We start from the raw sequence: 12,863 nt of genomic DNA, 5'->3' as shown, positions 1-12,863 counted from the left end.
TCTATGGGGGTTTGATTTCAGGTGTGGATGAGCGTTTCAGTGGAGGCAAGGGTGGAATGGAGGTAGAAGTAGGCAATCTTGTTGACAGAGCAGATATGAGGTATCAAAAACACTGCAGAAAGAACCGATGATAGTAAAAGATATTGAGCGTTCTTTCATGTATGAAATCTCTGAACTGTTGCCTGTAACCATTTCCCAAGTAAGTTGAAGGTGGCCAGAACTGCTTGAGGTTCACACCCCAAAGCCTCCATTGCAGTAGTCAGAGCTTTCATAATGCTGCTGCTGTGTCGGGAGCCTGCATTGCTGAGATTGATATCAAAAAATGTCACATGCTTAGATGCAGACTGCAATGCAGAAGATTTTTTGCATAACCTAATAGTACCATCTTCCACTGCTGTGTGTATGATGGCATATGACTGTTTAACGGTTCAATACTGACCCTATGTTTTAATAAATTTCATTGCAAACTAGATCCACTGTCTATCAAAATAAAAACAGGAAATGCTGGAAATACTCAGCAGGTCTGGCAGCATCTTTTTTTTATTTGTTCGTGAGATGTGGGTGTTGCTGGCTAGGCTAGCATTTATTGCCCATCCCTAATTGCCCTTCAGAAGGTGGTGGTGAGCCGCTTTCTTGAACAGCTGCATACGACCATATGAATTAGGAGCTGAAGTAGGCCATTCAGCCCATCGAGCCTGCTCTGCCATTTAATAAGATCATGGCTGACCTGTTTCAATCTTGAATTCCACACTCCCATCTACCCCCGATAACCTTTGATTCCCTTGCCTAACAAAAATCTATCTACCTCTGCGTTAAAAATATTCAATGATCTCGCCTCTATCACCTTCTGCCGCAGAGAATTCCAAAGTCATACAACCCTCAGAGAAAAAAATTCTTCTCGTCTCTGTCCTAAAAGGGCAACCTCTACTTTTGAAACAGTGTCCCCTAGCTCTGGACTCACCCACAAGAGGAAACATCCTCGCCACATCTACCTTGTCAAGACCGTTCAGGATCTTATATACTTCAATCAAGTCTCCCCTCACTCTTCTAAACTCCAGTGAAGACAAGCCCAGTCTGTCCAGCCTTTCCTCATAAGACAACCTGTTCATTCCAGGTATCAATCTGATAAACCTCTGAACCACCTCCAACGCATTCACATACTTCCTTAAATAAGGAGACCAAAACTGCACACAGTATTCGAGATGTGGTCTCACCAATGCCCTGCATAACTGAAGCAAAACATCCTTACTTTTATTTTCAATTCCTCTCGTAATAAAGGATAGGATTCCATTAGCCTTCTTTATTATTTGCTGTACCTGCATACTAAGCTTTTGTGACTCATGCACTAGAACACCAAGCTCCCTGTATACTTCGGAATTCTGCAGTCGTTCCCTGTTTAAGAAATAATCCACTTTGGCAGGAAGGATAAAAAAGCAAACGTCACATTTTCCCACATTATACTCTCTCTGCCAGATTTCTGTCCACTCACTCAACCTATCTATATCGATCTGCAACCTCCTTATGTCCTCTTCACAACAAACTTTCCTACCTATCTTTGTGTCATCTGCAAATTTAGCTACCACGCCATCGCTCCCCTCATCTCAGTCATTGCAGTCCATGTGGTGTAAAGACGTTATAACAGGGCATTTAGAAAAATTCAAGGTAATCAGACAGAGTCAACATGGTTTTGCGAAAGGGAAATCATGCTTAACCAATTTAGAGTCAGAGAATCATAGAGTCGTACAGCATAGAAACAGGCCCTGTGGCCCACCACGTCCATGCCGACCATAATGCCTATCTATGCTAATCTCACCTGCCTGCATTAATTCCATATCCCTCTACGCCTTGTTCATTCAAGTACCTGTCCAGATGCCTCTTAAAAGTTGCTACTGTTCCTGCCTCCTCAGGCAGCTCACTCCAGATACCCACTATTCTTTGTGTGAAAAATTTACCCCTTTGATCCCCTTTAAACCTCCTCCCTCTCACCTTAAATCTATGCCCTCTAGTTTTAGTCTCCCCTACCATGGGAAACAGACTCTGGCTATCAACCCTATCTATGCCTATCATAATTTTATATACCTCGATCATGTCCCCTCTCAGCCTCCTTCGCTCCAGGGAAAACAGACCCAGCCTATCCAATCTCTCTTTATAACTCAAGCCCTCCAAACCAGGCAACATCCTCTTCAATCTTTTCTGCACCCTCTCTAGCTTAATCATATCTTTCCTGTAGTGCGGCAACCAGAACTGCACACAGTATTCCAAATGCAGCCTAACCAACGTTATGTACAGCTATAACATGACGTCCCAACTCTTACATTCAGTGCCTTGCCCGATGAAGGCAAGCATGCCATACGCCTTCTTCGCCACCCTGTCTACCTGTGTTGCCACTTTCAGGGAACTATGTACTTGCACGCCAAGGTCTCTCTGCTCAACAACACTCCCCAGGGCCCTACCATTCACTGTATATGTCCTGCCCTGGTTTAACTTCCCAAAATGCATCACTTCGCACTTGTCTGCGTTAAATTCCATTTGCCAATCCCTTGCCCACTTTCCCAGTTGATCTATATCCTGTTGTAACCTTAGACAACCTTCTTCACTGTCCACTATACCACCAATTTTCGTGTCATCTGCAAACTTACTAATCATGCCCCCTACATTCACATCCAAGTCATTAATATACATGACAAACAACAGAGGGCCCAGCACCGATCCCTGCGGCACACCACTGGTCACCGGCCTCCAATCTGAAAAACAACCCTCCACTACCACCCTCTGCCTCCTATCACCAAGCCCATTTTGTATCCAATTGGCTAGCTCACCCTGGATCCCATGTGTTCAAACCTTCTGGACCAGCCTACCATGCAAGACCTTATCAAAGGCCTTGCTAAAGTCCATGTAGACAACGTCCACCGCCCTGTCCTCGTCAATCCTCTTGGTCACCTCCTCAAAAAACTTAATCAAATTCGTGAGACATGATTTCCCACGCATAAAGCCATGCTGACTATCCCTAATCAGACCTTGCCTTTTCAAATGCATATAAATCCTGTCTCTCAGAATCTCTTTCAATAACTTTCCCACCACTGTTGTAAGGCTCACCGGCCTGCAGTTCCCTGGCTTATCCCTGCTGCCCTTCTTAAATAAAGGCACAACATTAGCTATCCTTCAGTCTTCCGGTACCTCACCCATGGCTAACGATGGTACAAAAATCTCTGCCAGGGCCCCAGCAATCTCCTCCCTTGCTTCCCATAGCATCCTAGGATACACCTGGTCAGGCCCTGGGGATTTATCCACCTTAATGCGCTTCAAATCCTCCAACACCTCCTTTGTAATGTTAATAATCTCCAGGATATTACTGTTCCCTCCCTTCAACTCACTAGCTTCCATGACCTTCTCCACAGTAAATACAGACGAGAAGTATTCATTTAATACCTCGCCCATTTCCTGTGGCTCCACACATAGATTACCACACTGATCCTTTATGGGACCTACTCTCTCACTAGCTACCCTTTTACTCTTAATATACTCATAGAATCTTTTAGGATTCTCTTTTATCTGCCAGGGAAATCCCATGGCCCCTTTTCGCCCTCCTAATTTCCTCCTTAAGTGTACTCCTATATCCCTTATACTCCTCGAGGGACTCGCTTGATCCCAGCTGCCTATACCTGACATATGCTTCCTTCTTTGTACTGACCAGACCCTCAATATCCCTCGTCAATCAAGGTTCCCTAAACTTGCCAGCCTTGCCCTTCAATCTAACAGGAACATGCCAGCCTTGAAATCTTCCTATCTCACTTTTAAAAGCCTCCCACTTGCCAGACATCTCCAATTTATTGGAGTTCTTTGAAGTAACGTGCTGTGGATAAAGGGGAACTGGTGGATGTACTGTACTCAGATTTCCAGAAGGCATTTGATAAGGTGTCACATCAAAGGTTACTGTGGAAAATAAAAGCTCACGGTGGAGGGGGTAATATATTGGCATGGATAGAAGTTTGGCGAGCAGAAGCATAAATGGGTAATTTTCTGGTTGGCAAGATGTGACGAGTGGTGTGCTGCAGGTATCTGCTGGGGCCTCAACTTTTTACAATTTCTATAAATGACTTGGATGAAAGGACCAAAGGTATGGTTGCTAAATTTGCTGATGCCACAAAGATAGGTAGGAAAGATAGAGGACATTAGGAAGCTACAAAGGGATATAGATAGATTAAGTGAGTGGGCAAAGATCTGACAAATGGAGTATAATGTGGGAAAATGTGAAAATGTCCTTTTTTATTCTGCCTGCCAAAATGAAGCATATTATCTAAATGGTGAGAGATTGCAGAGCTCTGAGATGCAGATGACCTGGGTGTCCTCGTGCATGAATCACAAAATTTTAATATGCAGGTACAGCAAGGCTACGGGCCAAGTGCTGGAAAATAGGATTAGAATAGTTAAGTGCTTGATGGCCGGCACAGACACGATGGGCCGAAGGGCCTGTTTCTGTGCTGTATAACTCTATGACTCTAAGATCATAGCTGATCTGATTGTCATATTGAATGGCAGAACAGGCTCGAGGGAACGAGTGGCCTGCTCCTGCTCCTAATTTGTATGTTTGTATATTCTCCTTGGAGAAGAGATTGAGAGGCAATTTGATGGAAGTGTTCAAAATCATGAGGGGTGTGGCCAGAGTAGATAGTGAGAGACTGTTCCCATTGGCAGAAGGGTCTAGAACCAGAGGACAACAATTGGAGGTGAATGGCAAAAGAACCAAAGCTGGCATGAGGAACAACCTCTTCAGGCAGCGAGTGGTTAGGATCGGGATGCACTGCCTGAGACTCTGGTGGAGGCAGATTCAGTCATAGCTGTCAAAAGGGATAATTATTCAAGAGACAAAATTTGCTTGGCTACAGGGAAAGAATGGGTTAGTGGAACTTGCAGAGAGCTGGCACAGACGCAAAGGGCCAAAAGGCCGCCGCCTTTGCTGTAAGCGTTCTATGATTCTCTGATTTTGACCCAATGACAGTGAAGAAACGGCGATATATTTCCAAGGCAGATAGTGTGTGATTGGTGAGGAGGGGGAACTTGCTGGTTGTGGTATTCCCTTTCCATTGTTCTTCTGGGTGGGAGAGGTTGCGGGTTTGGAAAGTGTTGTCGAAGGAGCTTTGGAGAGTTGCTGCAATGCAGCTTGTAGATGCTGCATACTATAGCCACGATGCACCTGTGGTGGAGGGAGCAAATGTTTAAGGTGGTCAATGGGGTGCTAATCAAGTGGGCTGCTTTGTTCTGGATGGTGTTGAGTTTCTTAAGTGTTGTTGGAGCCGCACTCATCCAGGCAAGTGGAGAGTATTCCATCCCGCTCCTAACTAGTGCCTTGCAGATGGTGAAAAACTACAAATTAGGTTTGTTAAGATTAAAATTAAACAGAAGAAACAGTAAATACAGCAGATGGGGAGTCAGGAGGTGAGATACTCGCCACAGAATTCCCAGCCTCTGACCTGCTTTTGTAGTCACAATATTTATGTGGCCGGTCCAGTTAAGTTTTTGGTCAATGGTAATCACCAGGATGTTGATGGCAGTTGATTCAGCGATGGTAACACTGTTAAATGTCATGGGGAGATAGTTAGGTTCTGTCTTGTTGGAGTTGGTCATTGCCTGGACTTGTGGTGCGAATGTTGCTTTCCACTTATCAGCTCAAGCCTGAATGTTGTCCAGGTCTTGCTGTTTCATTATTTCAGGAGTTGCAAATGGAACTGACACTGTGCAATCATCAGTGAACATCCCCATTTCTGACCTTATGATGGATGGAAGTGAAGCAGCTGAAGATGGTTGCACCTAGGACACTGCCCTGAGGAACCCCTGCAGCAATGTCTTGGGGCTGAGATGATTGGCCTCCAACAAGCACAATCATCTTCCTTTGTACTAGGTATGACTCCAGCCAGTGGAGAGACCCCCACCACCCCACCCCCACTCCCACATTGTTGGTTAGATGCCAGTGTTACAGCTGTACTGGAACAGCTTGGCCCGGGGTGCAGCTAGTTCTGGAGCACAAATCTTCAGTACTGCAGCCAGGATGTTGTCGGTCTCATACCCTTTGCTGTATATAGTGCATGCCACCATTTTTTGATATCATGTTCCTGTCCACAGGAAACTTGTTTGATGACCTGGAGGTCTTTCAGGCAGGTAGATGCATGCAGGAAGTGAGAGAGATTGGGGGTGAATGGTCAGCCCTATGGTGGACCAGGGGGGAGGGGGATTTCAATCATGGAGTGGGGGTGGGAGTTGAATGCTCGTCAAAGGGGTGAGGGGGTCAAATGCTGTCCAGGAGGTCCAGATTGTTGGGGGTGGGGGGGGGAAGGGTGAGGTGGCAGGGTTGCATGGGAGTCTGGGGTTGGGGGTGGTGGGGGGGCATCTGATAGTACTGTGGTGGGAGGTGGCAGGTAGCATGGGGAGTTTACTGGTAAACTTGCTGGGCCTGGAGAAAAGACTCATAGTCCTTCTGGGTCACAAGCAACGCTGTAAATCCACCTACCTGAGCACTTTGCACCTCTTTTAACCTACTGGATTGTCCAAGGCTTGGGAAACCCAGCTGCCTATGCTTAAAAATAGAATGACTGTTAAAATGAAGGCGTGCAGCCTCATTATAATATTTAAATGACTAGGCTGCTCCCCACGAGTGGATTGGTTGTCCGCCACTCGTCCCACCTCTGTTAAAACCGGAGGTTTGGTTCCTGTTCTTGATTTTTTTGCATTTATACCTCTGATACAACCCCAACCCATTTGGTTTTGGAAATCAAAATTCAGCCTATAATGTCTGACATTTCCATGCTTGTTCCCTTCTGATCACCTAATTGTGGGATGGATTCTGCTGTGCCAAAAAGATCCACCTAATGCAACTGACCAGGACATCATGGAAAATCTTTTTAAGTTTGTTGCTTAGCTGTTCCACAAAAATATTATACATCTTTTAAGCTATCCTATTTTTAACTCCATAGATGAGAAAATAACTTGCACAGTGGTTTAATTACACAACACGTTTTAGAAATATCTTCAACATTTTACTGTTTACTTCAACAGGTGTTGTGTGTGTATTTCGTTTTATTTTATGCTGGAAGTACCTTTATTGTTCTGAATATTTTACTAATAGTAAATGGCAGAGTTCTGAACGTATACAAAAATTATTATTCACATTTAACTATTATGTCTTTTTCTTTCCCCAACAGAACATCCCAGAGGTGGATGAGGAGGGTTACTGTATCAAGCCAGAAGTGAATCAAATTAATATCCTTAACTTGAACTATCCAATGTCAAAGTTAACTTCATTTCATTAATATCTTGGGGAAATCGATGAAGTACATCATGGGAATAAGACAAATTACTACAGGAAATAGTTGATCTCTCCAAATTACAGACAAACAAGTCTCTGACAGACTGTGTACCTCAGGCTGCAAACTATAAATTAGGTTTGTTAAGATTAAAATTAAACAAAAGAAACAGTAAATACAGCAGATTTGAGAAGGTTACAGGCAATGAGAACTTGATTTCTCACTAGTACTTCAAAATAATAATCAGTCTTGAAACTTGAAACACACAATTGTGAAAAAGCTTGGATGTGAAATTGGACATTTATGGTGTAATTCTACTTGCTGTCTCCTGTACAGTTGCCTCACAAAGCAGAGATTCACAAAAGAAATCTTGAACTGGAACTCTAATTGTATCCCCACTTTTAAACTTCAAATTGGGATGGGAAGATCAAAGAGATGTCTCTCAATTAAATAGATCTGTCAATTATAAGTCGATCTCAAAGCACATGGTTTATACCTATGAAACAAAACAACTCCATGTTATTAGCTGTGTCTCCTTTTCACAGCCCAGTAATCAGGATTTAAATATTTCTCTCACCTATATCAACTGGAAACTCTTTACCCAGATGCAATTCTCCAGTTCCGATGAAGGGTCACTGACCCGAAACGTTAACTCTGCTTCTCTTTTCACAGATGCTGCCAGACCTGCTGAGTGGTTCCAGCATTTCTTGTTTTTATTTCAGATTTCCAGCATCCGCAGTATTTTGCTTTTATGCAATTCTCCAGTCCTCTGGTACCACCCTTGTATCTAAAGAGCATTGAAAGATTTTGGCCAGTGCCTCTGCAATTTCCACCCTTGCTTCCCTCAGAGTCCTCAGATGCATCTGATCTGGTCCTGGTGGCTTATCAACTTTAAGAACAGCCAGCCTTTCTAATACCTGCTGTTTACAAATTTTTAGCCCATCCAGTGCCTCAGCTACCTCCTCTTTCACTACGACTTTGGCAGCTGCTTTCTTGGTAAAGACAGATGCAAGGTAATCATTTAGTACCTCAGCCATGCCCTCTGCCTCCATGCATAAATACCCTTTTTGATTCCTCATTGACCCTACTCCTCCTTTTGCCACCCTTTTGCTATTTATATGCCTATAGGAGACTTTTTGGGTTCCCTTTTGCTAGTTGCCAGTCCTGTCTGATATTCTCTCTTTGCTGTTCTAATTTCTTTTTTAACTTCCCCTCTCAATATTCAGCCTGGTTCTCATTTGTGTGATCAACCTGACCTCTGTCACAGGCACCTTTTTAGTTCATCATCTTACTCTCTATCTTATTCATCACTCAGCGAACTCTGACCTTGTTTATCCCACCTTTTTCCTTCATGGGAATGTACTTCAACTGTATCCGAACAATCTCCCCTTTAAAGGCAGCCCATTGTTCCATTACAGTTTTACCTGCCAGTCTTTGATTCCAGTTTACCTGGGTCAGATCTGTTCTCATCCCATTGAAATTGGCCCTCTCCCCAATTAATTATTTTTACTCTGGATTGCTCTTTTTCCTTTCCATGGCCAAACTAAACCTCATGATACTATGATCACTGTCCCCAAAATGTTCTCCTACTGTCACTTGATCCACTTGTCCCACCTCATTCCCAGAACTAGATCTCAGCAATGCCTCCTTCCTCGTTGGACTGGAAACATGTAGAAATTCTCCTGAACACGCTTCAGAAACTCTTCTCCTTCTCTGCCCTTCATGCTATTAGTATCCCAGTCTATATTAAGATAATTAAAGTCCACTATTGTAACAACACTATAGTTTTTGCACCTGTCTGTAACTTGCTTGCAAATTTTTTCCTCTATATCTTTCTCACTAATTGGAGGCCTATAGAATACACCCAGTACTGTAATAGTAGCTCTATTTTTTCTTAGCTGTAACCAATCTGCTCTGTCCTTGACCCCTCTAGGACATCCTCTCTTTCCAGCACTGTAATATTATCCTTGATCAGTACTGCCATCCCTTCTCCTTTATTTCCTTCCCTATCTTTTCTGAACAGCTTGTATCCAGGAATATTTAGTATCCGGGCCTGCACTTTTTTGAGTCAAGACTCTGTTATCCCCACATCATCATACTCCCACGTGGCTTCATGCGCCTACAGCTCACAAACCTTATTTACCACACTGAATGTGTTCACATACATGCACTTTAAATTTAATTTACATCTTATTGTACTCTCTTTTACTCTCACCCCACCTAATGCCTTACTGTTTCTGACTCTCGTCCTGTGTCTCTCTCTCTCTCTCTCAATTCTTTGTGCACCTTTTTGTTCCTGTCTCGTGGTTGCCATCCTCCTGCCAAGTTAGTTTAAACCCTCTCCAATAGCACTAACAAACAAGGACATTGGCCCTGGCTCTGTTCAGGTGCAACCTGTACAGGTCCCATCTCCACTAGAACCGGTCCCAATGACCCAGGAACCTAAATTCTCTCCCTCTTGCACCATCTCACCAGCCATGCATTCATCTGCTCTATCCTCTTGTTTCTGTACTCATGCATGCATCGGACCTGGTGTAATCTGTTGCTTACTACCTCTGAGGTCCTGTTTGCTCATTTCTTTCCTAGTTCCCTAAAATCTGCTTGCAGGACCTCATCCTTTTTTCTTCCTATGTCGCTGGTACCTATATGGACCAGGACCGCTGACCATTTCACTCTCCCTCCTCAGAGTGTGCTGCGGCCTCTCAGTGACATCCTTGACCCTGACACCGGGGAGGCAACATACCATCCTAGTTTCACGGTGTGCGTCCACAGAAATGCCTGTCCGTTCCCCTGACTAATTTTCACTATTGCTTTCCCGGTCTTCCTCCTGCCCCCTGTACAGCTGGGTCAGCCATGGTGTCATGGACTTGGTCTCGCTGCAATCCCCGGAGGAGTCATAATGGCACAGAGGGAGGCCATTCGGCCCATTGGGTCCATGCCAGCCCTCTGTAGAGCAATCCAGTCAATCCCAATCCTCAACTTTATCCGTAGCTCTGCAAGGTTATTTCTCAAGTGCCAATACAATTTCCTTTTGGAAAAAATTGATAAAATCCACATCCGCCACCCTTGTAGGCAACGACTTCAAGTTCATTACCACTTGCAGCATAAAAAAAACTTCTTCCTCACATCCCCCTGCATCTCTTGCCGAGAACCTTAAATTTGTGTTCTCTGGTCGTTGTACCATCAACTAATGCGAACAACGTTTCTTTTGTCTACCTTATCTAAACCTGTCATAATCTTGTACACCACTACCAACTCTCCCCTCAATCTCCTTTGCTCCAAGGAGAACAATCCCACCTTCTCCAATCTAACCTTACAGCTAAAATCCCTCATCCCTAGAACCATTCTTGTAAATCTCCTCTGCAGCCTCTTGAGGACCCACACATCCTTCCTAAAGTATAGTGACCAGAACTGGATGCAGTATTCTATTTATGGCCGAACCAGAGCTTTATAAAGGTTCAGCATAAATTCCCTGCTTTTGTACTCAATACCTATATTTATGAAGCCCAAGTTCCCATTTGCTTTGCTAATTACTCCCCCAGTATGTCCTGCCTCCTACAAAGATCTAAGCATATGGACTCAAGTCCCTCTGTCCCTGCACACTCTTTAGAACTGTACCATTAAGTCTGAATTGCCTCTCCCTACCCCTTCTGCCAAACAGGAACACCTCACACTTGTCTGTATTAAATTGCATCTACCACTCGTCTGCCCATTCTGCTAGCCTATGTCCTGTTGCAGTTAATTGGTATCATTCTCACTGTTTGTCACATATCCAGATTTGGCGACATCAGCAAATTTTGAAATTTTACTCTCTATTCCAATGTCCAAGTCATTTATATATATCAAAAAAGCACTGGTCCCAGCACTGACCCTTGAGGAACACTACTGTCTAAAAGCAACCATTTACCACGATTTGCTGTTTACTGCCCTTGAGCACATTTTTTATCCAAACTGACATTGATCCTCCTATTCCATGAGCCTTACTTTTGTGAACCAGCCTTTTATGTGGTACTTTGACAAGTGCTTTCTTAAAAATCCATATAAATAACGTTCATTGTTTTCCCTTCATCAACCTTCTCTGTTTCTTCATCAAAAAATTCAATTAGATTGTCAAGTATGATCTGCCTTGTATAAATCCATGCTGGCTCTCCTTAATTAACTTGAACCTTTCCAAATGCCTGTTGATTTTTTTCCTTGAATATTGTTTCTAAAACCTTACTCACCACTCATATTAAACTGACTGGCTTGTAGTTACTAGGAATGACCTTACACTCCTTCTTAAATAAGGGTGCCACATTTGCCGCTTTCCAATCCTCAGACACCTCCCCCATGTCTAAAGAAGATTGAAAGATTATGGCAAGGCCTTCTGCTATCTCCACTCCCAGTTTCTTTAGCAACCAGGGATTCAAGCCATCTGGACTAGATGACTTATCCACTCTAAGCATAGCCAGCCTTTCCAGTACATTAGGCCTATCAATTTTCACCACATCCATTACCTCTAACGTCTCCACTTCTACCGATATTTTCTCAGCATCCTCTTCCTTCATAAACACCAATACAAAGTACTCATTAAGTATTCTACCCTTGCCCTGCGCCTCTAAACATATGTCACCCTTGTTGTCTCTAATAGGACCTACCCCGCCTCTTTGTACCTGCTTACGATTTACATGCCAGTAGGAGACTTTTGGGTTCCCCTTTATGTTAACTGCCGTTGTATATTTTCATACTCTGTCTTTGCCAGTCTTATTTTGCTTTTCGCTTTGCCTCTCAATGTTCTGTATTTGGCCTAGTTCTTGCTTGAAGAATTCCTGTGGCATGCGTCATTCAGCCTGTTTTGTTTGTTTCATCATATTCTCCATCTCTCTTATCATCCAAGGAGCTCTGGCTTTTGTTCCCTTACCTTTCATCCTTGTTGGAATGTACCTAGCCTGCATTTGAAACATTTCCTCCTTAAAGATCACCCATTGTTCAGTTACAGTTTTTCCTGTGAACTTTTGGTTCCATTTTCCTTGGTTAGATCCCCTCTCATCCCATTGAAGTTGGCCCCCTTCCAATTTAGAAGGTCTACGTTAGATTGTTCCTTACTCTTCTGTATTACTAATCTAAACCTTATGGTACGATGACCACTCTTACACAAGTATTTCACCATGGATACTTGGCCCTCTTTATTCCCCAGTACCAGATCCAGCAATGCTTCGTTCCTAGTTGGACCGAGAACATACTGATGAAGGAAATTCTCCTCCTAAGCACATTTCAGAAATTCCTCCTCTTCCTTTCCCTTTACTCTAATTATCCCAAAGGATATTTGGGTAATTAAAGTCCCCTGAATATCACCAATCTCTATACTTCTTGTACATCGCAGTGGTTTCCTTGCAGATTTGCTCCTCTGTCTCTCTCACTATTTGGATGCTTATAGAATACCCCCAGTAGCATGATCATACCATTTTTGCTTCTCAACTCTAACCAAATGGATTCTGTCTTTACCCCCTCAAGGACATCCTCTCCAACACTACGAGTCTTCCCTAATCAGTAGCGCCACCTCACCTTTTTCCTTCCCTATCTTTT

General features: G+C 43.6%; 1 protein-coding gene across 1 annotated transcript in view; it reads left to right on the top strand.

Moving 5' to 3' along the window:
• fcho2 (FCH and mu domain containing endocytic adaptor 2) overlaps positions 1–12,863 on the top strand; it is a 311,078-nt gene that overhangs the window by 158,360 nt on the left and 139,855 nt on the right. The window contains exon 12 of the mRNA XM_068029556.1: positions 7,197–7,256. Within this exon, the coding sequence (XP_067885657.1) occupies positions 7,197–7,256 (60 nt within the window). The remainder of the gene's footprint in view (positions 1–7,196; positions 7,257–12,863) is intronic.

The sequence above is a fragment of the Heterodontus francisci genome, chromosome 4 (assembly GCF_036365525.1).
Source record: "Heterodontus francisci isolate sHetFra1 chromosome 4, sHetFra1.hap1, whole genome shotgun sequence".
NCBI classification, from domain to species: domain Eukaryota; kingdom Metazoa; phylum Chordata; class Chondrichthyes; order Heterodontiformes; family Heterodontidae; genus Heterodontus; species Heterodontus francisci.
This window is presented reverse-complemented; position numbering and strand designations above follow the sequence as displayed.